The 25,912-nt window shown below is 39.1% G+C and overlaps 2 protein-coding genes across 3 annotated transcripts in view; one reads left to right on the forward strand and one right to left on the reverse strand.

The window, feature by feature from the left end:
• Positions 1-1,375: 1,375 nt before the first annotated feature.
• LOC122656896 (rhodanese-like domain-containing protein 10) lies at positions 1,376-2,391 on the reverse strand. The gene is made up of 2 exons (XM_043851591.1): positions 1,875-2,391; positions 1,376-1,769 (listed from the first exon to the last, which is right to left on the reverse strand). The coding sequence occupies exons 1-2, from the start codon at positions 2,333-2,335 to the stop codon at positions 1,574-1,576; spliced, it is 657 nt and encodes a 218-aa protein (XP_043707526.1). The 5' UTR covers positions 2,336-2,391; the 3' UTR covers positions 1,376-1,573.
• A 2,291-nt stretch (positions 2,392-4,682) lies between these two features.
• LOC122645934 (symplekin) overlaps positions 4,683-25,912 on the forward strand; it is a 60,802-nt gene continuing 39,572 nt past the window's right edge. For both annotated transcript variants that reach the window (XM_043839354.1, XM_043839362.1), the window contains exons 1-5: positions 4,683-5,000; positions 11,407-11,566; positions 12,641-12,733; positions 13,729-13,843; positions 13,954-14,122. In XM_043839354.1, the coding sequence (XP_043695289.1) occupies positions 4,786-5,000; positions 11,407-11,566; positions 12,641-12,733; positions 13,729-13,843; positions 13,954-14,122 (752 nt within the window). In that variant the 5' untranslated portion in view covers positions 4,683-4,785. The remainder of the gene's footprint in view (positions 5,001-11,406; positions 11,567-12,640; positions 12,734-13,728; positions 13,844-13,953; positions 14,123-25,912) is intronic.

The following is a 25,912-nucleotide window of genomic DNA, read 5'->3' on the forward strand; positions in this document are numbered from 1 at the left end:
ACATGATACTTATTTAAAAAAAAATTTTGTTTCGACCAACACAGGTCCAATATAGTACCATACGAGATTGATACAGTATGATACAAGTAATATACACTTAATTCGTGTAGACACCTCATTTTGTCACCCGATAGCATACTGGGCGATAATGACCAAGGTGTTTCGAAATATTATGGGACACGTTTTTAATAGCTCTGGAGGTTTCTCATGCCCCAATGATAAAGGTGTTAAACAATTCAGTTCGATTTAAATTGTTAACTAAACGATCTCAATTTTGAAACCATAACCAAACCCTTCGTAATTGTGTAGACTTAAGCTCCACCAAAATTGAGCATAGCCTGCTCCAATGTCCCTATATTCTTCATGAGTTTTATTACTAACTAAGTATTATTACTACTCCCTTTTACTTCATTTAATTATATTAGGGTTTTCTTCAAATGCCCCCCTCAAATTGTTCAAACGTACAAATGTACCTCTGAAAGTTTATGAATTCCAAATGCACCCCTACTTTTCAAACTATGTAACAATCTAGTCCAATCTATTAGTTTGGGACGTTAGACGTTAGTTTCGGAGAATCTAATGACCAAAATGCCCTTGTGATAAAACCCACTAAAATTAAAGAGTAAAGTGACTAAATTGCCCTCATCTTCTCCAAATCGTTCAGGAAGTTTCATGGTCAAAAAATAGAGAATCTCTCTCACTAGATCTTCTTTCGTGTATGTGTGTGTGATGGAATGAGACGAGAAATTTGAGTACAAGAGTTTTTTTTTTTTTTTTGTTTTGTTTTGGTTAAGAGTACAAGAGATCAAAGAGGTGTGTGTGTCTCTCTCTCTCTAATGGAGTGAGACGAGAAAATTTAGTACAGATGATCAAAGATGCGTGTCTGTGATGGAGTGAGACAAGAAATTTGAGTATAAGAGATCAAAGAAGGGATACGGAACATGGTACATTGGTAACCCCAAGGGGTCAGTTCAGGTGGCAAAAGACCAACTCCTCAAATAAGAGATTATGAGTTCAAATCATCTTGGAGTCTATCCCCATCCCCTATCCCCCTATTAAAGGCTTTAAAGCTCTCCAATTCCAAAAATAACAAAAAAAAAAACATGACACAAAGGACAAGGCTGGAATTTCGTAGACATGTAAAAACATCTGGGCCAATTTCAAGGGTATCTTTGTAAGGAAGAAGGGGAAAAGGAAAAAAAAACTGGGTTGCGCCGAACTGCACTTTTTTAGGGAATTGGAAAGAATTTTAATCCCAGATTCAGGTTTTGTAGGAACATTTTTGAGAATAAATCAATGTCTCACGTTGAACGAAGTGATGTTGAGTTGAAACTAGGTATAGTAGGACATTAAAAAAAAAAACTAGGTAGTAGGATTAAAATTCTATATCTGATATTGCCATTTCACCTAAAAAATCTTATCATGAATGGCTGGCTTATAGCCACACAATCCACAGCTGAAACCATAATCAAGAGCAAGGAAGATCAGTAGAGAATGGAACAAGAACCAGTACTGTCTCTATTAATTTCTTGCGGCTTGTGAGAAATTAGGAATTAGAATCATCCCTGATCACTCACTTACCCACAGCTTGTAACAGTATAAGTAATTGGAGGAAGTAGTAGGACACACCCCCTATTGTGGCATATTGTAGCTTGCCCGTCCCTTCAACTGCCGGAAAATCATCATCTCCGGCACGGTTGAACCCTCCGGCAAGCCATCCCAAGTTCTGATATCCTCCTTCGTATAATCTTGTGACTGCCATCATGGACCTAAAGCAACATATATATATATATGGATCATCTTAATTAATTAGCATCTGAAAATCTATGATTGTTGTTACTGCCGCATAGCATTCAATAAGGAGTACTACTCACCTTAGCCCTTCTCCACAGGCTACAAGAAGCTTACTCTCCTTGTCAGGAACTGCTACCTCGACCTGCCGGAGAAATTCAGGGTTGATGGTTGTCAGATTTTGGCCGGTCCATAAACCAATGTAGCCGAAGTGAACCCATTTCTTTAGAAGGGTGAGGGGACTACTGTCCATGTCTTTCACAAAAAGTGGAATATGTAATGAACCAGAAACCAATGCCTTTTCCCTCTCCCACACTGGTCTGATATCAAGGAGTTTCCAACCTTCGGAATCAATTACTGTAGTAGCCTCCTTCGGTGGTATAGTTCGGACAGTGCCTGATTGTATGAGTTCCCGGGCACCACTGGAAATTGCATTCACCTGTAGCCTCAAAACCCGAGTGAAGAAGGGTTTTGTGCCTTGTAGCTTAGTCTTCTTCTCATGCTTCAAATTGGACAAGTAAAACTTCTCTATACGAATTGCCATCTCTCTCTCTCTCTTATCCGCAGCTGATCGAACCAGTGAAGTTCACGCTTCTCATTATCTTTGTCTATTCTGCATATTTGAACCACCCCAAATAAAGAATTTGTTCATTTTTTTAAAGGGTATTTTGGATATTTTGCCTGAATTTTGTAAACTAGTTTTTTGAAGGATTGGTATAGGTTCTAAAACTCATATGGCGAAAATTCCATCAAACAAGGGGTGCAGGGGTTTATGTCATTTCAGATTGGCATAAATACAAGTCGGGCACATGCACGGCCACGCATTAAAACTTTTGCCAATTCATATTTAGACTCACCCATGGTTTCCAACAGTTTCTGATTTCTGACTTTCTGATTAGATCCCAGTCAATCTATGTTTCTGAGCTTATTGATCATTCTCACTCTTGGAATATGCAATTGTTGCATTCTCTCATCCCTCCACATATTATACTTCATATTGAAAAAATAAGTATTCCACTTTTTGCATTTCAGGATCATTATTTTACCCTCAATTTAAATTGGGTGTATTGACTACCAAAGTTTCCGCTTCTTATCTCACAAATGGTCTTTTCTTACAATCCCCTATCCTACCAAGTTTTCCATGGATTTTTATTTGGAAGCTCAAACCATACCCCTAGTTTAAGATTTTTCTGTGGAGATGTTTATATAATGGCTTACTCACCAAGGATGTTCTCCAATTGTTTTTTTTTACGTTGACCCTTTGCCCTTTGTGTTCGTTTCCCAACAACAATAACAACCTTTGTGTCTGTTATGTTCTACCCCTAATAAAACTTTTTGGCATGTTTTTTTTCAGTTGTTCTTACTCTAAAAGTATTCGGGTTGCGAGTAGTTTAGGTTTGCGCCCTGAATTCGTTGGTTGTTTGTTTCAGAACTTGATTTTGAAGTTTTTTTTTTTTTTTTTTTTTTTTTGATGAAAATATAATCACACAAACCACACACCAATCCCAAAAGATTAACCAACTTGATTTTGAAATTATACACGACTACTGATTGTTCTAAATCTGATTTACAATCTTTCGTGATTTTGGGCTTAATTGTAATGTTTTTCTTGTGGTTTGAAGGAAATTTGTTGTTTTTAACTAAAAAATACCTAACCCTCAGCATTTGCTTGATTTGATTTTACGTTGGTATGCTTCTCATTTTCAACACCTGGTTGTTGTTACGCTTGCTGAGACTCCCAGTTCATCTTCGGTCCAATTAAAAGCAACATTTGTTCATATTCTACTAATCATAGATGAGTTTTTTGCAATCTTCGAAGGATGGTGGTTGGGCTTCTTGCCTTTGTACTGACGATGATCAACTTTATGTTTATTGTGATTATGGTTTTTTACTTTTAATTGCTAAAGCCGAAGCAAAAGCAATTGAGCAAGGTGTCAAAGTTGCAATTAACAAGGGCATCAAACATCTATTATATATATGGACGTACTCTGAACAATTGGTCACCTAGTTATCTTATGAACGGTGCATTTATTGGTGATAGCCACTTTTTGCGTTATCATATGATATTAAACATATGTTTTGTAACTTTACCTCTATATTAATCACTAAAGTTAGTAGACATCCTATGAATATTGCACACAATTATACAACCCCAGCTAGACTTCTATAGCTCTCTGATAGTTACACTGAGAGCAGTCCTCTTTGTGTTTTTTAGTTTTTAATGAATTTGAGTTTTTCATCAAGCAAAAAAACCATTGGATGTTTAGAGAATGGTGTGAATTCAGTACATGCAAATTTCATAGCTTCAATTTAATCAAATATTCTTTCGCGTATTGGTATGCTTTTCCATGTATATTCATGCAAGCCCATGGTTGTTCTTATCACTATTATGCATTTTTTCTAGTGTCCTACAATTTTCAAAATTCCACTTCTCCACTCATAAATTTTTTTTTTTTCCAATTGGCATGATTGAACTCAAATCTTACATATGAATAGGGAATTTGGGGGACTATCAGCAGAATTTAGGCCTCACTTGGAGTATCTTTTTATTTTTTGGTAATTGCCTTACTTGGACTATATAATGGCAGATATTTAGACTTGTTAGAGTCTGGCCCTCCCGCCCTTTTTAAGGTTACAAAGGACAGAAAAGTTAAATCTATTTTCCATTCTATAAAAAAGGCCAAAAAAGATACCCAGTCAGTCCTATAGAAAGGCATGCGCTTAACTCCACATGCCGCTGAGGCGTTGAGCGTTAGCGTTCCCGAGTCCCGACTCTGTGAGAGCGACGAACGTCTCACAAATTATCTATTTATTTTCAATTATTTTATCGCTAATCGTTTCTTTTCGCTCTTCATTCAGGCATTCAACTATCGTTGCTGCCTCAGAATCAAACAACACGCCCGAAGAAGGCTCGGTGATCTGGCTCTCTGTTTCTGTCTATCTGCAGTTGGCTGGTATCACTGTAACGAATAAAGAAAATTAGGGTTTTTTCAAATGGTTGGAAGGATGGGTATCGGTTCAAGAGAGAAGGCAGCAAGTCTCCTGCACTCGGCCAAGTTCGCCATGGACATACCTTCGAAGCTGGAGCATTTGCATCAGCTAAAGGAATTTTTGTTGCAGAGAGATCCTTCTTTACTTCCAGAATTCGTGCCTCAACTTCTCGAATTTCAGAACGACCGGTTCAGTCCAGTTCGCAAGTTTCTAGCCGGGTACGTATACTTTTAACTGTTGGATGGCTTTCCGTTCTCAAATTTCAATCTTGGTTCTGGAAAATATGCAAACCGAATCGAGGTCTCCACTTGTTGTTTACGGAGATTATTACGGTGATTGATCAGTGAATTATTATCATCATTTAGTTTGTTGCATTCATTGCCTAAAGGGACAAAATTAGTTGTGTTACGTTGCGCAGGAGTTTATTAATCTATAACAGTGTGTGTTTTAAGATGATACAACTGGTGCTACCTATATTGCTGTTGCACGATGAAAGTGGAACTCCTTACCACTGCGTGTTTCCCAATTTATATGGTAGTGCACAGGCTCAAGAGCGTTGCCATGATGTGCTTCTGGATAAAATCACCAGGTTCACCACTTGTTGGACACGAGGAGTATCTTTTTTCTTTCGACGCTGCTGTATTATAAAGGTTTTTTAAAAACGATTTTATGATTCAAAACACCTCCTTAATAAAAGCCCTCATCAGAAGACGGACCTACTTTTTGAATTGTGGCATAGTAGGAAATCTATTTTGAAAGTTTGGGGATGTTTGGCAGAGATAGAAATACCTGAACCTAAGAAAAGGAAGTTGGGACCCAAAAATTTTGAATTTTTTTTTTTTTTCATTGAGTATGCACCACGTAGTGTTGCCTATGGGTTTTTGGTGATCAAAACCATAGACAAAATGTTTGATGCAAACTCCATCAGAGTCGAGAGATGAGAATTTTTTGAGCTTATATTTCCTATGAGAAATGATTTACTGAAGGTTGATATGGTCTGAAATTGATAATGGCAGTAGAGGTCCTAGCGGATAAAATGAAATTCTATCTAGTGATGGGTGTCAACTAAGGAGAAGTAAGAGACAAAGGAAACCCATTAACTTGGGTTATGATATGTTTGTCTATTTTGTTGATAAAGACCCTCTAACCTATCAAGAGGCTATAACTTCTCCAGATGTGGAAGAAGGCTATTAAGAGTCAGTTGGACTCAATTTTAGCAAGTCAAACTTGGAAATTGGTTGACTTCCCTCTTGGAACCAAGGTGTTGGATACTAAATGTATATTTAGGAAGAAGTTGAAATCGGATGGGTCACTTGACAAGTTTAAAGAACGGTTAATAGTCAAAGGCTTTAAACAAAAGAAGAATTAGACTACTTTTAACGGTTAATGGAAGAGAAAGCAGAAGCTTGAGGAGACAAAATGTCTAAAGGGGATTTGGAACGAAGTAGCTTAGTGTGCATACGGTTGATTAAGAAGGTAGCAGTAAGCATAGGTTAAAATCTCGTTTCGGTGGGCTATTTCAGCCTGATCGAAATATTCGAGACACCGAGATTTCGGCTAAATTTCACCGAAATCTTGTCCTTTTTCGCGTATTGTTTTGGTTGGCCGTTTCGGTAGGTTTTTGGTCAAATTAAGGCTTGATACTTCATGGAAACCCTATTTTAGGCTATATAAACATATGTAAATGTTCATATTGCAAAAATAGTCACCTAAAGTGATTTTTTTGGATTTGCACCCTTGATTGGCAGTATACGGTCAAATCCTAATGTATATTTACACATTGTCTAAGTACTAGAAGAGTCAATGAGTCATAAAATTAAGTACATAATTTGGATGTCAATACACTTTCCTAATACAAGTGTCCACTCATGGTTCGATGTAGCCGACATGCATTGTCCTCTGACTGTAGAACAAATGAATACCACGTCATAGTTTGGGAGAAGAAACGAGTGTAGTCCTCCACAGTTGCCATGTAAATTGCATTATTGACATATTGAAGGTAACCTATGCTAGGATACGGGTCACCAAACTGTGAAGAACTACCTAGTCATCCATTGTGATATGACGCTTCTGATGTCTAACATATAATAAATTCATCACTAACTAACATGTATTGATCATATGTTTTGCAAAAAACATTTTGGGCGAAAGGGGTTTTACCTGAAACAGTGGAGCAAGCTTCAATGATGTTTTCCCAAGTGATTCCGGCATTGGTGCGGCGAAATATCCAAAAAGAAAGTACGAAACAGCAAAAACCAGCCGAAACAGTTGAAATGGGAATCACTAGAGAGCTCTCGGTCGAAATTTCAACTAAGAGTCACGAGGCATTGCACTTTTATAATCTGGGTTTGTAACATCTGGCCAAAATTTCGGCGAGATGCTACAAACAGTCAAAATTTCGACATCTTGCCGAAATTTTGACCGAGATGATGCATTTTTTCATTTCTACTATGCATCTCATCTCGGCCTGGCCAAAATTCCCTGAATTTCAACGAGATTTAGTACTATGGTGGAAGGCCATTCGAGAACTTGAAGCAAAAGAATAATTTTGAAGTTGACTTAGATTAACTTTAATTTAAAACATTAACAAAATAGACTTCTGTTCACTAAAACCTATATTTTAAAACTAGAATCAAAAGACTTGACCCAAAAATTAGAGAAATCCCTATTTACTCGATACTAAATTGGGTTTCGCTAAAATAATTAATCATATCACATTAAGAATTGTAGAAAACCTAGGACCTGTAACCAGTAACTTGAGAGAAGAGAAAAAAGAGAGAATGAGAGAATAATAACTTCTTGTCTTTATTGATAGGAAAGCTCTTCTATTTATAATAGAGGGGAAATTACAAATAGAAAGGGAAACTCCTAATCAGATTAGGAATTCCTAATCATGATAGGATTCCAAGTTACAATAGGAAAAGAACTAGAACTAACAACTCAAACTGAAACTAAGACTAACAGCTCACAGTAGAATTAGGACTTGACATAATTAGAAACTAGGACTCCAACTAGGACTAGGAAAATAGAAGATACACATATCCACCAAGTCACTGTTCACGTGAACAGTGTCACGTGAACAGTACTTCTCAACACTCCCCCTCAAGCTGGATTATACAAATAAATAAAGAAAGAAGATCCAGCTTGAACTAAAGAAAAAAGAACTCCTAATAATGCTAACACTCCCCTCAAGTTGCCGCATACAAGGTACTAATGCCCAACTTGAATAAAATGAAAAAAACTAAGTTGTAGTAGAATCCAGCTTGACATATGAATGCAGCTCCCAAATAAACCTTCAAGAACTTGAAAAAATAGATCTTCAAAACTTGGACAGACATGATCAGCAAACCGGGACTGGAATGTCTTCAAAAAAAGGCATCTTTCAACAATCTTCAATAGCTATCCAGTGATGAATCTCAGATTGTCATAGTGACTTAGAATCTTGAAGTGAACTAACTAGAGCAGCAAATAGCGAAAACAAACTGAATCAGGCAGTGGAAAAAAACTGTATCAACCCAATCGAAAGTCCTCAAATAGGCAACAACCAAATATCTTCAATATTTCAATACTTCAATCTCCCCCTTACGGCAGACTCAACTCAATAACAAAGTAGATACTCATTGGCAATGGTGAAAACTCTGATCGTCTATGCTTTGCACCAAGTGTTCCTGCAAGTTCTGCTTCTACAATGTCTGCAGGTGTACTGTACATAATCCCCTCCGCACGTGTAGTACACGTGGACATAACAGAGATAATGTAAAAGATAGGGCAAAAAAATAATATTCCAGAATTTTCTAAAAGTGCTATGGGTAATTAAAAAGGAAGGAATGGCAAAATTGTAATTTATTAGAAGTTTCCAATGGTGTTATGGGTAAATGCCAAAGGTATGTTTTGGGATATGAAGGGAATTAGAATTATTGAAAGGGAACGGTGTTGGAAAAAAAAAGGATGGCATGACTGTAATTTGGTGGAAATCCACTTTTAAATACAATCCAAGCTTAAGGGCAAACTGGTAATAAACCAGAATTTTCAAGGGTCAATTGGGTAGTCAAATAGGGGAATGTATTAAAAGGTAATGGCAGTTCCGTAAATAACCAGAATTTTGCACGGGCCTTTTTGGTAAACAAAAAGCAATGGGATGCAATAAGTAAAATAATGGCTATGGAGAGTGGCAATCTTGTAAATAACCAGAATTGTCAAGGGGCTCTTGGGTAGATAATTTAGATGAAATCTACTTACAAATACCACCCAAGGCAAAAGGGTAATGTTGGAATGAGCAGTAAAATAAGGACAAAGGTAGATAAGAAAAGATGATAAGGGCATAAAAGGGAACTTAAAGAATAAAATAAAATGCTAGGAATAAAGTAGAGTAACCAAAAAAGGAAACCCACTTTGAGATATTGGATGTCTTCCTCACGCAACCAGCCAAAAACAATATAACGCTGTCTTCAGCAGTTCAACCTCATGATGGGAGAAAGAACCAACCACAAGAGGAAAACGAGCCACGAGGAAAACGAGAACCAGCAGCCAACCGATTCTTGATCGAAACAACAGCAGCTCATGGAGAAAATTAATGTAATCTCCAAAACTCAGATCGAAGAGGAAAGGAGGAGGCGGAACAAAAGCTGCAACTTCAACCCGCAACCCAATCGGCGGTAGGGGAACAACAATGATAAATATTTGACTCCGTGGAAGAACAGCTTCAATCGAACCAGCAGCAACAAAATACCAGCAAAGAATCGATACCACCAAAAATCAATAGCCAACATCAGAGAACAAGAGCCCATCCAACAACTAAGCCACGCAACACTCAGCAAGACGAAAACCAGAAAATCAGAGATCTTCCTCACGATAAGCAAAAAGAAACTGAGCAAAAATAGGGCAGGTCCTGAACTCCAGCCCCTCGATCACCGTAAAAAAAGGGATTGCACCTTCAACGAAAGCAGGTTCTTCAGAAGCATCTACAGCCCGGAACCAGGTTCTTCATTAATCGATCAACAAATCAGTATTTAATCTGCAACTCATCTGAAGAGCAGAAATCAGATTCGAAATCTGATGTAGAGTTTTCAGAATTGAATAAATGAATTGAGTACATGAAACCCTAGTTCTTCTTTTTCTATGAACTAGGGTTTTCTTCTTCAAACCAGAAATTAAAATCAACTCTCAAAACAGCAATCTTGGAGAGAATCAGTCACTGGTTGCTTAGCTCTAATACCATGTAGAAAACCTAGGACCTGTAACCAGTAACTTGAGAGAAGAGAAAAAAGAGAGAATAAGAGAATAATAACTTCTTGTCTTTATTGATAGGAAAGCTCTTCTATTTATAATAGAGGGGAAATTACAAATAGAAAGGGAAACTCCTAATCAGATTAGGAATTCCTAATCATGATAGGATTCCAAGTTACAATAGGAAAAGAACTAGAACTAACAACTCAAACTGAAACTAAGACTAACAGCTCACAGTAGAATTAGGACTTGACATAATTAGAAACTAGGACTCCAACTAGGACTAGGAAAATAGAAGATACACATATCCACCAAGTCACTGTTCACGTGAACAGTGTCACGTGAACAGTACTTCTCAACAAGAATATTACTCCCTCTGCCCAGCAATGGCCATCTCCTTCGAAAAAGCCCAAAGTATTAGGGGGCAGTTAATGCCATCGAAAGAAGCCTTAATTATCTAATTTGGCCCTCCTTCCACTAGTTATCTGAAATCTCTTAATGACCTGTGTAGTAAATGCAAGGGGTCAAATAATTAGAGTTAATAAAAGGTTATTATCTAATTTTAGAGAGGGACAAAGATTTTGGGACAGCACAAAATGGGAAGAACTGTCTTTTTGCGGGATAGAGGGATTATAAGTCATACTTAGTAATTATTAAAAATAGAAAAATTGGGTTTACTAAAATTGTAGATTAGTGAAAGAACTAATCACACATTCCATACAAACGTTATTTTGAGAGATGTTCACAGCCGCTTGTATTTGGTAAATGACAAAAGTTTTAATTCCTATACAAATTAAAACATGCCTATATGTCTCTTTAATATTTGAGCTTTGGTTTCCTGGGCAGCCCACCTAGGAGGGCTTCTTCTGCTGCCAAAATAGCTGCCATGTGGCAGCTCAGTTGGAGCCCAAAATTTGTTGCCCCGTAGACTCCAAGGTTCCTTGCTCACGCCCAAACGGAGTTTGTTAGATGGCAAAATAGAGCTTTCAAAAATTAGGACTATGGGAGAGTGCACAATAGTAGTCGGAGTTCCCGTAGGCGTGCATGCATATACATGGGGAGGCATGTATATGCATGCCAATAACAGAAGGGTATTTGGTTTAATTAGGTTTTGAGATAGGACGTGTGTAATCCAGAGTCCAGACAACGCCCTTTCTATCAAATGGTCGGAATAGCAACATCACTTTTCCACGTGGCACAATTCCAGTGGGCAGCGCAGGTTTCCCCTTCCTAACAGGTAGTGCAAAGTTCATTTTGCCTTCTATGTAATTTTCATTGGAGCTATATGAAGTACAAAATCGGAAACTATAACTAATAATAAATTAATATATCATACATTTTTGTACTATTGGCCAATGGGATTGAAATTTTCTGATTATGGCATTTCACTTAATGCAGGATGATTGATCAATTGGGAATGGAGCATATCGAATTCTTACCTGAAATGGTTCCTGTTTTAATTGCTTTTTTGAAAGATACTGCACCAGCTGTTGCTCGACAGGCTATCACTAGCGGGACTGATTTATTTTGTAGAACTCTTGAAAAGGTTGCGATTCAGGTAGGCTATCAGCATATTCCGGTTCACTGCATTGGACTGTTATATTTAAATTTCGAATTCTGTTCCCCCCACCCCCCCTGGTGCCAAAAAAAAAGTAGTTCAATTCTCATCTTCAACTTCTATTATGATAAAACTCTTATAGATTCATCTTGATTCTGCGAGTGCAAACAAATAGTTTTATATACATTGTCTTGTGAAAGCTGGAATAAAATTGTAGCTGATCTGTATTGTTGGAGCCTTTGCTTTTAAATTCTCTTCTCAAGAATGAGCTAGTATTCTTTGCTACATTGAAATCATGGTTTATAAAAGAATTATTTTTTGTTTTTTTTTTTGCTTTGGCTTTCTGGTTTCTTTTATAGTATGTATTTTGTACCTGTGAATCATGTTTGTGGGCTTGATTCTGTGTCCCAGGAATTTAGATAACACAAACATGTGCTCATGTGCATGAATGCGTGTGATTCTTGTGTGAATTCAGGTATATCTACCTACCTGTGTATGTTTGCTTGGTGTCCTAGAATTTCTTAGGGCCATTGCTAGAGAGGGTTTGGTTGTTAAGCTGCCTCTTTCTGGGTTATTAGTAATGAACTTGCTATATGTAAATGTTTCTAAATTTGTACTTGTGGGTGTAGTGTGCAACTACTCAACTGCTTGTGTATGTATCAAGATTTGACAATATGAACAAATGTGTGCTTTAGTGCGTGAGTGCATGGGTTCACAGACTTGCATCTGGGTGCATCTATGTGCACATTTGCATACTTCTGTTGTGTGCTGGGTGAGTGGCCTCTTGCTTGTATTCTTGTGGATGCATGCCATAGGAATTGAGAATTCAAGCACATGTGTGTGTGTGTGTGTGTGTCTGTGTCCACCTTGCATGTGGGTGTGTTTTTGCATGTTTGCATACTTGTGTGTATCCTCTTGTGTTTGTGTGGTGGTGAGGTTTTAGTCACTGAGTTGCCTCTCGCTTCTGTTTGCATTGTTCAAGATAGTGGGATCAGAAGAATTCTCTGTCCTTTCTTCTCTTCCAAATCTTGTGAGTAAATATTCCCCTAAAGTTTGTTTAATGTGATATTTCAGGGTTTATGCTCCAGTGAATTGGATAGTTCGCTTGAATCATCATGGGACTCAATGCTAAAGTTTAAGGACATTGTATACCCAATAGCATTTCAGGTAAGCTTTCTGGTTAGGAGACTAACTTGCTCGCATAGTTATCATAGTGCCAAGGTGTGGCAAGGTGACGGCCAAGGCGCATTAGGTGTCCCTTCAAAATGTAGGGGGAAATACCTTAATTCAATGATTCTATTATAATGATTTTCATTGGTGAATGAGGATATAGTTTTGGTTGTACCCTCATACACCCTATCATAACCAATTCATATATTAAATACCATGTACTTTTTGTTTATCTTTTTTCCTTTCCCATCCACGAACCTAAAATCCCAAATTCTTCATTCGCCTCTGCAACTAGAGCCCTTCTCCTTGCCCTTGCCACTCCAACTAGAGTTCCTCTTTTCACCCTTGCTTCCGCAACTCGGTGAAGTTCATTGAAGGTTCAACGAACAAGTAAGAGGTACACCTCTCTCTGTAGTCTGTTCTCTTCTTCTTCCTCTTTTGCATTGACAGAGGTCGTTGCTGCTGCATCATCATCATCATCATATTCTTCTCCAGCAGTGATGGTGACGAGAGTTGCTGCTACTCCTACTGTTTCTTCTTCTCTGTCAGCGGCGGTGATGGTTGTGCTGTTTCTGTTGCTGCTACTTCATCTGCTTATTCTGTTTTGGCTTTTTTTTTTTCTACTTTTCTGGCAGTGATAGTGGCAGCAGTTGCTGCTGCTGCTTGTTCCTATCATCTTATTCTCTGGCAGTGGCAGCGATGGTGATTGCTGTTTCCGCTGCTGCATCTTCTTATTTTTTCTTCTCCATGGTAGCAGACATGTTATCTTCACACATTTCGTCTTTTTTCATTAAGCCACTGGATTCCCCCCTCCCTTTCCCCTGGATTTCAAGTCTGAGCACCTACCACCTAGAAAATTTGGCGACCGGTCGACTAGTACCTTGAAAACTGCCTTGTCGCCTAGGCGGTGCCTAGATGATACCTTGACAACTATGCCTGATTGTTTATAGTGTTTCTCTGGCCTAACTCATTTTTATGGACATGCCTACAAGACTGGAAACGATGGGATCAGACTGCTAGGTGTGAAGTTTGTTGAAGCTATGATACTTCTTTATACACCAGATCCTGATGGTCCTTCGGAGCCACCTCCTTATCAAGCTTATGAAGGTAATACAGCAACTTTTGTCTCTGCATGCTTGAAATATGATGATATTTGATGGCTGCTTTTCTTAATATTGCTTGTTATCGTTTTATTTACAATGTTGCTGTTTTTGTAGGAAATGTGGTAGGGTTTAATATGTCCTGGCTCCGTGGTGGTCATCCCATGCTTAACATTGGAGACCTATCAATTGAGGCCAGTAGGAGCCTGGGATTGCTGCTTGGTCAGCTACGTTTCCCCACAGTGAAATCTCTCAGTAATGCAATTATAATTGTGCTTATTAACAGGTATTTACGTTCTCTTGGCAGTTATCAGTCTGGTAATTAAGAAAATTGCCCTGGATATTCTGTCTCAAGTCTTGACTAGTTTCATTATTAACATTTTTGAAGTTATACCTTGTTTATTATGCTTGTATTTGAGCGATAATTCACTTTTCAACAGTTAGCCATTCTTTTCAGTCCAAAAAGGAAAAGTAAAAAAGGCAAAGGAGAAACAGATACTTAAACATTCAATTTGTTGACTATGAAGAAAATTGGTATGAATCACAAAAGCATGTGGATTAGTTGTTGCGATGTAAATTCCTGATGGTACTGCAGCAGGGCAAAGGTAACACCACCAAACAAAGCCAAAATTGATAATCTAATAGCAGTAGATTTGATGAAGCGAAACAACAGAAGAGATTGGAGAGAACAGTTCTAAAGCTTCATATGTCTTAATAAATTCGTTGTTATAAGGATTTTTGAGCTTGGCAGCTGTAGGTTCTATAACCTATGAAGAAAATCAATATAAGCTGTAAGAAGGAGCTAAGAAGGAGCTCTAGGCGTATTTGGATGTTCCCTTTCCAACTGTGTCAGGAACCTTGGCAAAAGTTGGCCGAAATTGGCTCTAGTCTTCTGCTTAGTTCAATTTCTGTAAGATGAGGACAGTATTTACCTATTAATCAGAAACTACAAACTTCAATGTAACTCTGATTCGGACCATAGTTCAAAAACTCGTCTTGTTTCAGAGTCTCGACAACCGAAATCTCAGCAAGACTGCATTTTTTTATGGTTTTGGCTTGATGTTTCAATGGCCATAGTTGGCTCCGAAACTTTAGGGGAAGCTTGTTTAGGCTTAATAAACGTATTTAAATCTTCAAATTGTAAAAAAAAAACACCCTAGTTGGTGTTTTGGATTTGCACCCTTGGTTGACAATAACCGTCGAGCCCTTGTGTATTATTCCCTATTCTATACATTGTTTGAGTGCTATGAGACATAATTGGCAAGTAAAACTAGTAAATTATGCAATAGTGGATGAAGACACATAATATTGAATAATTATTTAAGAAATAGTTAAAGACTTAAAGTAGAAACTACAAAGTACAGTGAACAATGCATATTACGTAGACACCCAACCCAAGTGCAGTGAACAATACATGTGCCACAGACACTCTAGTGGAGATATCTGAAAACTTGATCGAAATATCGGAAAACTCGACCCAAATCTCTGAAAACCCGATCGAAACAATGCAGTTTCGTCTTGACCAGGTTGAGATCTCTGAGATTTTTGAGATCTCGATGAGTTTTTGAACTATGATCAGGACCTTATGTCTGTATATGTGTTGATGTACATAATCCACAATCCACATAGGCTAAAGTTTATGGTATTAAAGACCCTGCCCAAGAAACTGTAATTTGGTATGCTTTTTGATTCTACACCATGCATCAAGGATTCAAGGGTGGTACTAGGTACTTCAACGTAGTCCACGTACTTGTAAAATGACAAAAATGCTCCTATTACATGGTCGATTATACATTCAAGGCGAGATCTGGTGGCCCTCATGCATCTAAGTGATTCTAGGCATTGGGAGGGCGTGGGGGGGGGGGGGAGTGAATCAAGGCGATACTGACAAGGTGTCAAGAAATGAGACAAGTCATGTGATTTGTTAAAATCAAAGGTGGTTGAGTGGGTTTTCAACCTTCCTTGTCATTCTGTTTTATCTTGATAGATTTCAAAGAAATGAGATAGATTTTCTATTCTAGCCTTTGTTTCTGCTCAAATTGATAAATTAGAAAGGGATTTCTTGAGGATGACATGGATCATGATATGTTGCCTTTTTTGGCCAGAAAAAGAAAATTCTGTCCAAAGAGTTTCCGGTTTTCAGTATTCGACCTGTTCGGCCGATGAATCAGGCTCTTATAAGAAAATGACAACAGAGCTTCAGAGTGTGATAGTTATGGATGTGGGTTGCTGCTTATAACTCATACACATTTTGGGGGAGGGTTTGCTAAGCCAGAGGGAAACTCAGAGAGAGAATGGGTCTGTAGGAACTAGCATCAGGAGAGCTATCATGAAAGGGATGGAACCTTTAAGAAGTGACTCAAGGTGAATATTGGCTGGGGAGATGTGGGTCAAGGCGAATATTGGCAGGGGAGATGTGGTTAAAGAATCTGGATTCCCATATTATGTGTGTGATCGGCCTTGTTCTTGTAATTTGATTATTAGTCACAGTTCTGTGAATGAAGATGCCATGATTGAACAATGCTATGAATTTATAGATGAAAGTATCCCCTAATCTCTGAGATTTCAGAATTTTGAATGGTTGAGAAATTCAACCATATACTGATTATCCTTACATCAATCCTTGTATAATTCTGCATCAAAATCTACTGGAGTCAAGGTTCAGAATTAAGTTGTCCTGATTGATAATTTAGTTCAATGAGGGTCAAGGTTCAGAATATCTGCTGCTTATGTTACTTATGTCATGTAGAGGGGAACCTGACTGTCTGAACCCCTAGTGGATATGTTTGGGCAAATCATTGATCTCTCTTTCTCCCTCCCCCCCCACCTCTACAAAATATTTTTCTGCAGAGTTGAAAATGTAGTGGTTTGGAAACAAAGAAGGAAGCTGTGTACTGCTGTAATTTGCTCGGCAATATGGAAGAAACAGCAGGGTGTTCAATTAATTTAACTACGAGTCTTATGACTCTTATCAGGGGATGAGTAACATTGTGCAGTGTCTGTTCTTTTGGGCATCCATCTGGTCTGGATATAAGCATATCAGGTGGACTTCATATTTAGCTGGTAGGGACTAGGGAATCATATAGGGGTTCGAAACATGGAACATCCTCTCCACGAAACGGGGGTAAGGTTGCGTACATTTGGCCCTCCCAGACCCTGCAGTAGTGGGAGCCTTGTGCACTGGGTTGCTCTTTATGCTGCTTTGGTTGGCTATTTTACATTCTGTCATTTTGATCAAATAACATAAAAAAAAAAAGAACCATTTATATTACTTTTTTGAAATTTTTACTGTGTAGTCCTTTTACTTTCTATCATTTGTCACCATGATGATGTTCTTTTCGTAAAGTTGGGTTATCTCCTCTTGTTCTGTGTATAAGTGAAAAGTTACAGTAGTTCTTGGGAAGAAAATAATGGCAAGATTTGGCATTTCAAGTCAAATGTTGAAGAATTGGATTGGTGTCTCAGCACAAAGATTGGTTAATTCCCTCACTCTATTTGTTGTCTGCCTGTTGGAGTCTCATACAAAATGACTAGTGCATGAGATAGCTTGATTGAGAGGATGGAAGTTGGGTGATTGAAAAGGTGGGTCACCTATCTAAGGGAGTTTAAACTTACACTTAGTAAGACTTCACTATCCAGCATATCAGCATATTTCTTATCCCTATGCCCCACTCTTTCTCTGTAGCTATGAGAATTGAGCGAATCCAGAGTGGCTTTCTTTGGAAAGGGTAGATTAGAGTCGAGCATGTGTCTAGTGATTTGGATGGAAGCTTCCTAATGTAGAGTTGGGTCATGAATGACCTAACCCACGGCCACAGGCAGGATCTTAAATACGATCAATAAATTCAGAAATAAGGCACCAATCAGTCAGTCAGCTTCAAATCATGGTCTGGTGGTTCAATTTGGAGGTGGGTTTGATCCCTGAAATCTGGGCTAACAGGTACAACCATACAAGAATATTTGAAAGCCCAATCGCATGCACTGTTTTGGTGTTCTGTCGATCAACAATTACAGCAGCACTTCTCAGCAATCGAACAAGGATGGCAACCACCAAATTAGTTCTTCGAATGGATTTCAGATAGCAATCGAACAAGGATGGCAACCGCCAAATAAAGAAAAGTCGAAGATAGGTAGAAGGATAGATTTGGATCGAGTCTCTCACTCTCTTTGGGCCTCTCACCCTTTCAAGGTATCTCACAACCATTACCATTAATTTAACCAAACTCATTCATTTTTCTCAAACTCAAAACCGTGGCTGTATTCAGCCTTGCTTTATTTATAGAATCAATTACAACCTAATTGATTCAACTAGAACCAAGGTTCGAGGTCTCGGTATCTATGCTGGTTTCGGTGAGCCAAAAAACCGAGTTGTCTCGGTAACTCGGCGAGATCTCGGCCGAGTTGGTGCATTTTTTATTTCAAATTTCGGCCCTTGGTTTCGGTGGCTATATGACCTAATTAGGTCATTAAATTTGCAGGACTGCATATTTTAGGCCCTATAAACATGGTGGAACCCTTTTTTTTTTTAAAAAAAAATACACCTAAAATGGTGTTTTGACATAGGACCGTAGGTTGTTAGTGTAAGCTGTATATATATATATATACTGCTAAGACCAATTGCACACAATCTTTAGTATTAGAACACATAATTCAAGTAAAACAGCTTAAATAAGTAATAGGATGAAATTTCGATAATTCAAGTAAAACCCTTAGTTTTTTTAAAAATCCACTTGTTCCAAGCTTGGTTGTGTAAGATTTGGTAAACAAACCAGCTTTTTTTTGGGGGGGGGGGGTTGTGCATTCACAGTTGAAATCCACTGAGACCAATGAGACTGGTCGAAATTTTGACCAAGACGCGTTGAAATGAGGTACTTTTATAAGGTGCATTTGTACCGGCTTCAGCCGAAATGAAATTTCGGTACAAAATCTCGCCGAGATGTCGAAATCTCAGTTGAAAAAATGTATTTTTTTATTATTTCGCACCCTATCTCGACTCGACCCTTGTCGAAACTGAGACAATTACCAAGAGCTCGCCGAGATCTCGCGAGACCTCGAACCATAACTAAAACGTTCCTATTACAAATCCAAATCAAACTAAAACTCCTATTCCTAGTTGGAAACTAGCCTATTAGCCCTTACATGAAAATAGGAAATAACTGAATTAAAAAAGTAAACAAGATAACCCAAATCTATTCCTTAGGAAGCAAGGATCCAGCCATTGCCAATTAGTCTTCAAACTGATCTCATCCAGCTGGCTGTGGGGCCCACAAGAACTGTCTTCTTATAAATAAATGTTTCCATAAGTGATAATTCCCCAAAACAGCTGCTATACAACTTCCATATCGTAAGCCATATCTCCTCCATATTGAGCCACAAGGGATGATTTTAAGGAGCTCTGATTCCTCCATGCGTGGGACATAAGGATGGCAGTTTTAGTTTCCTAAAATATAGGAAACTTATAGCTGGGGATAAAATTCTCAGATCAAACCAACCAGGTCGCAGGAAATCTGCATCACTTCCTGCTTAAGTGGCTTGGAGGACTAGGTGAAGAAAGTGCAGCAGATAGACTCTGCAATCCTTTGTTCATTGCTTAGTAGATTTTCTGTTGAATACCAAAACCTTTGGAGAAGAGTCATTGAACATAGTGTGAGCTGGTCAGCCTGTGGGAAACTAAGAGCCCTTGGGTTCATGGGGTGATGCAACCTTGGGTCTGATAACCACGATTGTAGGTTGCTATGGTCCAAGACTGAGAAATAACTCAAATTAATATTTGAGGGGCAAGTCGGTAATTCCCAGCACAAGTAATGGCTGCTTTGGAAGTGAAAGGGACTTTAGGGCATAAAAGTAATAATCTTAAAGAAAAAGGATGGATATGGAATATCAATGAGAAGGGTGCAAAACAGAATTAAGTTTAAGTTATAAAGACTTTATTTAGCAATAATAACTGAGACTGGGTATTTGTAATATTCAAAGCTTAGCCTTTTTCAACCTCACAATAGTTTCTTCAAAAGGGAAAACCCAGATTGAGTTCGATGAGAAGAACTCACTCAAAAGGCCAAGGTCTGGCCTACAATTTCAGGTGGAGTTGCCTAGTTCGAAGGTTTGCTGACCCCAACTCATAAACCAGCCAAAATACCAGCAACAGGAAGAAGATTAAAGATTGAAACTGACCCAGGCGAAGGTTCCAGATTCTGGTTTGATCTCGGATTTGAGTTGTACCTTAAACTCACTCTTATGGAACCAGGTTACACAGGTTACGTGCCCACAAGGGAATAATGAGCACACAAAATTTTAGGAAGAATGGAGAAGGACCGAGAGAGATCGATCCCAAACAGTTGAACTCACTGTACCGTTTTACAGGAAGAGGAACAATAAAACAGAAACTCTGCAAGTAAGAAGAAGGAGAAAAGAACAGGGAGGACAAGGGAAAATAGGGAAGAGGAAGAGAGGGGAACTCACTGACGAAGAAGGCTTTGGTTGGATTGAGAAAAACGTGAGAGAGAAGAAATATGCGCACACAGCTCTTAGCAGCAACGAGGTAAACTTTTCATTCAATTCCAAATTCCAGATCCCAATCGTGGGTTACATGCCCTTTTATAAAATAGAAGTCCTAATCCTATCTTGAAACTGAAGTAATAACTTGATCCTAACTCTTATCTAATCTAAAACAGAAAACATTCTTAAATAAACTTGGACTCTTACATTCCTATGATTCTAATAACATGAATAAAATAAAAATTACAAAGAATCCCTATTTCATCCAATGTCTGACTGCATCATGGGTTTTGGACTTTGAAAAGGAATTATGCATCACATGGAGGGGCTGAAAGGAGGCATGAGAAATTCAGAGTACAAGTGGCAAATGGTCTATCTTTTAGGGGATCTTTGGTGTGGAAGCCATTCTTTGATTTTCTCATTCTGGACATATATTCATAGGAGCAAAAACTACAAATAACGAGACTCTTGTTGATCAGTAGTTGGTGATATTGGATCTTGACTTCATGTGGATCCCCTCCATCTGAAGAAATCCGAATTGTGGGTTGATTGAATCTTCGGTAGCATTATTGATTGCTGAATCTGTAACCAGAACTAATACATATAGGGATGATCGATGGGTTTGGATTCTTGTGGGTGGTTTCTCCAATCTCCATCTGCAAGATCCCAAATTTCAGTTTCTACCGGTTCGTGGTTTCATCCCTGTCGAAACTGAAATATACCGTCAAATCTGCAAAATGGGCTCAAAATTTGGTCCATTTCTCTGGTCAACTTGAAATGGCCATTTCAGTAGCCAAATGATAGAATTTTCCCCTGAAGGTTCTTGTAGTACCTATTTGCGCATGTTTGAATTATTAGATTGGAAAAAACCTCCAAAGTGGTAGTTTGGCTTCGGACCTTAGGTTGCTAGTGTACGCTGTAAGCTACTGCATCCTTTCCCGTATATAGCCTATTCTACACCTAATTTATTCCTATTTATTCCTATAACATGTGACATTCACTAAAATAATTGAAAGATGCAATAAGGATAAAGAACCATAAAATTGTAAAGCATTACACAATTGTGGCCATTAGGAGTGAAATTTCAACCATTTCGGTCATTTTGCCGAAATTTCTACCGAAACCTTGTAAACCTGTCAAGTAGCTGGTGATTTCGTTTCAACCAAGTAGCTAGTATGTTTTTGAGCATCTACTGATAAAGAGTTTTCAGAATGTAGCTATTGCAGAGATGGGTCTGTCTGGATAAACATTTTTCTCTGGGCCTCTCTGTAGTTGTACAGTATGCTGAGACCTTTTTTTTGTGTCTTCTTTCTTTGGTGCGATCCCATGTCCCTCACTCCTCCCCCCTCAAAAAAAAAAAAAAATTTTCTCTGGGCCTCTCTGTAGTTGTATAGTGTACTGAGGGCCTTTTTTTTTTTTTTTAAACTTTCTTTGGTGGGAGACCATCTCCCTCTCCCCCTCTCCCCCCCCCCCCCAAAAAAAAAAAAAAAAAAAAAAAAAAAAAAAAAAAAAAAAAGGTAGGAATTCTCTTCTTAACAAAAATGAGGGAAAACTGTATTTACTCTGTTGGGGAGGGGGATTGTGAAAAGAATAGAAGGGCTTACTTTTTTTGTTTATTTTATCAGAGTTGAGGACTTACATGGTTCTGAGCACCATTCTTGTTGAGATGTCTAACATGTTAGGAGTATAAGGTTTGAATTTTGAAGAAGTTGTTCTTTTTCTGTTATTGGGGTTTCACAATATTCAATTCTTTTGAGATTTTTCATTGCTGCTAAGTAGTTTGCCTTTTTGACATCCATTTTGGAAAATTTTTTGAAGGCTTCCCTCTGCATAGTCGTGTGCCTTTTTCTCTCTATATCCAACTCAAGTACTTGTAAACTTTCACCAAATATGTGGAGGTTTCAACTACCATGAAACACATGGCCTTCTTATTATGGATGGAATCTAAACTACCAACTAAAACTAATCTAGTGATGGTCTGTTGTATATACACCTTAAAATCATGGGTGCTAAAACTCCAATCATCCATTCAAACACTCCCTCCCAATTTATTATTAAGGAGTAATTTTTTTTTGGGTGGGGGGTTGGTTTCTGTCAAGCCCTCACCTTATGCCATTGAGGTTGGTCTCAGAAGTTGGCATGTAACTTCATATTATATATATATATATATATATATATATAGGCAAAACAAGAAGTAAAAAGTTAGTATGAAGAAAAAGAGGATGATAAGATGCAAAACAGGGCCCAGCATCTGGAATGAGCAAAACCAAAGACCATTTAAAAAATAAATAAAAGAAAAGAATAACATTTACCAGCCTCCCCAGACCATAGTTGTCAGGGTGACGCTTAGGTGCCTCTAAGGAAGCAAAGCGGCCATGGAGCTCCAAGGTTACTGCTTGCCATGGTTTCAATAACTCAATGTGTGTAGACTGTTGACAAAAAAAATTGTGGAAAAGGTACGAAAACAAGGGGGAAAGGAGGGAAAATGAGGAAACAGTTGGGGGGGGGGGGCAAAGAAGAAGAATAAGCACAGCAGTGGCTCCTGTTACTGCTACCGCCAGCCACTGGAAGATGTAGAAGAAAGAAGAGGAGAAGGAAGGATGCCTTTATTCCAAAGCAGTCTAGGATCTCCAATTCATCTTCTGGTGGTGATTCCATCGTCCTGCATCGAGGAAGGGAAGTGGAAGAAGACTCTGCATCTCCTACAAATTACCAATGGTCATTGCCTTATTTTATAACTGAAAGGTTATGATATTCAATTTTAGACATTATCATTTTGCATTTTTTTTTGGGATGAATAAAAGATTCATTACCAAAGGAAAGAGAAGGGAGGGGGGTTCTGGGGAGAGAACAAGCAAAACAAAAAAAATTGCAAGATCCTGCCCTTATAGAGGGGGGGAGGCAAGGACCTGCGAAAGAGAAGGGGAAGAATCCAAAGTAACTACAACAGACCAAAAAAAAGGGAGCGACACCCTTGGGGGAGGCCGAAGCTAGCAAAGGCCAAACAACAACTCTATAAAAAGGCACATCTTCAGAGATTGACCATGAACCAGGAGTTGAAGAAAGCTGGAATGAATGCAGAACAACCCACCAAATCACAAGAAGTTGTCACGGCAAAGGACATGACCACGGATATCCATACGTAGACGCAGAAGCTTCTCATTGCTTTGCAAGGAATAGTCCAGGAGGGACCTCTTCTTGGGATAAGGGAGGGTGGCTTAGGTCACACAGGCGGTAAACACGAAACGAAGAGGGGGGGGAGGAAGGATAGAGGGTTGGGGATGGAGAGGGGTTGAATCGAGGGAAGGTAATGTAGCTCTAGATTGGTAGGAAACCAACTAGAAGTCAATGGCCAGGATCTGCCATGAACAGGGGAGTTCGAATAGGTCAAAATAGATGTTTTTTGTTAAATTAGGGATTTAGGGTTAGGGTTTAATGGGACCTAGGGTTTGATGGTAGGGTTATGCTAAGTTGATGTAGGGAGTGAAGGTCTTGTTAAGTTTTAACAAGTCTAGGCCTTTTAATTAGAATCTGCAGCAAGGTTAGGGTTTCGGGTTTTTGAAAAGAGGAAAAGATGGATTTTTAGGGTTTATGATGGTCAGATGAGGAGCAACTTGGATCGAGTTTTCCCTAGTATGAGAGGAGAATTCGATCAAAGTTTGGTGTGATTTGGCTGGCTGGTTTGGTCTGGGCAGAGTTTAGGTATTGGGAAAATTGAAAACAAAAGGGGGAATCTTAGGGTTAGGGCTGTGAGAGGATTAGAAGAAGAATTGTTGGGATGGGGATGATTCAAATTCACTGTTGCAGAAATTCCTTGGCAGCAGCTTGTTTGATTGCAGATCTTGAATAAAAATTGAATCTTGAACTAGAACTTGAATGTAGAGCTTCAAAAGAACCAGACGGGCTTCCCACCGCAAGGTGTCCATCGGATCAAACACTGATTCCTTCAAACGATCCACCTGGGCTTCACATCACAAGGTGTCGATTGGATCAAACACCAATCCCACCAGCCTTGATCAAACACAAGACAAAAATCTTCAATTGAGAAGAAGAGCAGCAAAAAGCTTTCATTAATATCAAATTCGTGTTCAATACTTTCCCCCCTTACAAGTTACAACCTTATATAAAAGACTCACAATTAGACTCCTCTACTAAAAAGGAAAGGCCTAACCCAATCCTTAACCTATTAGGTAACTTAAACTGACTAGGAAACTTAAATAGACTCAAAATAGAGTCCTAATCTAGCCCCAACTAAACACTTAAAAGAAAAACTACTAAATTCACTTAAACTGAACCACTGGTTGAACCGGTTCAATTTAAGAAGAAAACCCCCAAAATAAAACCAAGTATGGAACTAAAACAGCTAATCCCGTATGCAACCTAATTACCCATTTTTTAGGCCAATAAAAGTGGCCTATTACATAGAAAACCCATGGGATCAAAGGCCCAATATGTATATAACCCAACCCTAGACTTATTCCTAAGCAAAGAAACCTAGTTTGGTGATAAATCTACATCAGAAGGAGAAGATCCCGACGGAAAAGGTAGGGAGACAGGGGGAGGAGGGAGGGGGTCCATGTGCAAGAGAAGGGAGAGGCCCCGCTGTTGGGGCAAGAGGGATATAAAGGGAAGAGATGTGAAGGTTGGGAGTTTGGGCCCATTAGGGAGATGGGACGAACAAGGGAGCTCGTATGATGGGCTCGTGATGGTAGAAGCCCTATTAGGGAGATCCGCAAGGGTGTTGGCCTCAAAAGTTGCATTGGTGGAAGTAGGCCCATGAGATGGGCTGGAGTAGGGAGTTTGCTCGTCAGATTGGCTTGACCGGCCAAGAGTGGAAGACAGCTAGGTGTCACTAGGGGTGGGCCTCACACGAAGGCAAAAAGAAGGGGGGGGGGGTAATTCGCTGGAACATGGGGGGGGGAGAGCAGGAGAAGAATAGGAGGTATGGCCATAGGCAGGGGATGACGGGTTGGAAGAGGGGAAGGAGATCGAGGTAGCAGAGAATAAGATGGAGCTAGCATGCTGGTGGAAGGCTTTGGCTGAAAGGGACCGATCGTCAAGCAATCAGAAGGAGGGGGAATAGCGAGGACAACATCAAGCTTTGGGGTAACAAGATCCCTGATTTTAACAGGTTGCAGAGGGGAGAAGCGGTTTGGACCAGTGAATAAAGAGGTAGCTGGGACCAACAAACTGATGGAAAGAGCGGTATCGTGACCATGAGCAGAACCAGATTGTGGATCTCGACGACGGTGAATCGAATCCAACGCTGGCGATGGCCTCGACTTTGGGAGCGAACAATGGTTTGGGAACTGGGAGGGGGGATGGTAGCCGACTGGTCAAGCAGAGAAGGATGAGGGTAGGTGGGAGGGTAAGGATTGCTAGTAGTGGGGTTGGAGGGGGGCAGAAAAGGGTTGTGGGTTTAGAGCACAGGGCGAGGGGAGCACTTGGATGAAGGGTAACTGATAGTTTTACAGCATTGGCAATGTTGGGGGACTGCTCAAAGCAAATCTCTTGCTTGAAGGAGAACCTTTGTCATTAACGATAGTGATTGAAGTTGGAGGAGGAGCTTTTGCTGAGAAAA

The sequence above is a fragment of the Telopea speciosissima genome, chromosome 1 (assembly GCF_018873765.1).
Source record: "Telopea speciosissima isolate NSW1024214 ecotype Mountain lineage chromosome 1, Tspe_v1, whole genome shotgun sequence".
In the NCBI taxonomy this organism is placed as follows: Eukaryota; Viridiplantae; Streptophyta; class Magnoliopsida; order Proteales; family Proteaceae; genus Telopea; species Telopea speciosissima.

Excerpts from the sequence above, each read along its gene's own strand:
- LOC122656896 (XM_043851591.1), bottom strand. The coding sequence starts at position 2,335 with ATGGCAATTCGTATAGAGAAGTTTTACTTGTCCAATTTGAAGCATGAG. Across the intron at positions 1,770-1,874 it reads GCCTGTGGAGAAGGGCTAAG|GTCCATGATGGCAGTCACAA; the intron begins GTGAGTAGTACT and ends ATGTTGCTTTAG.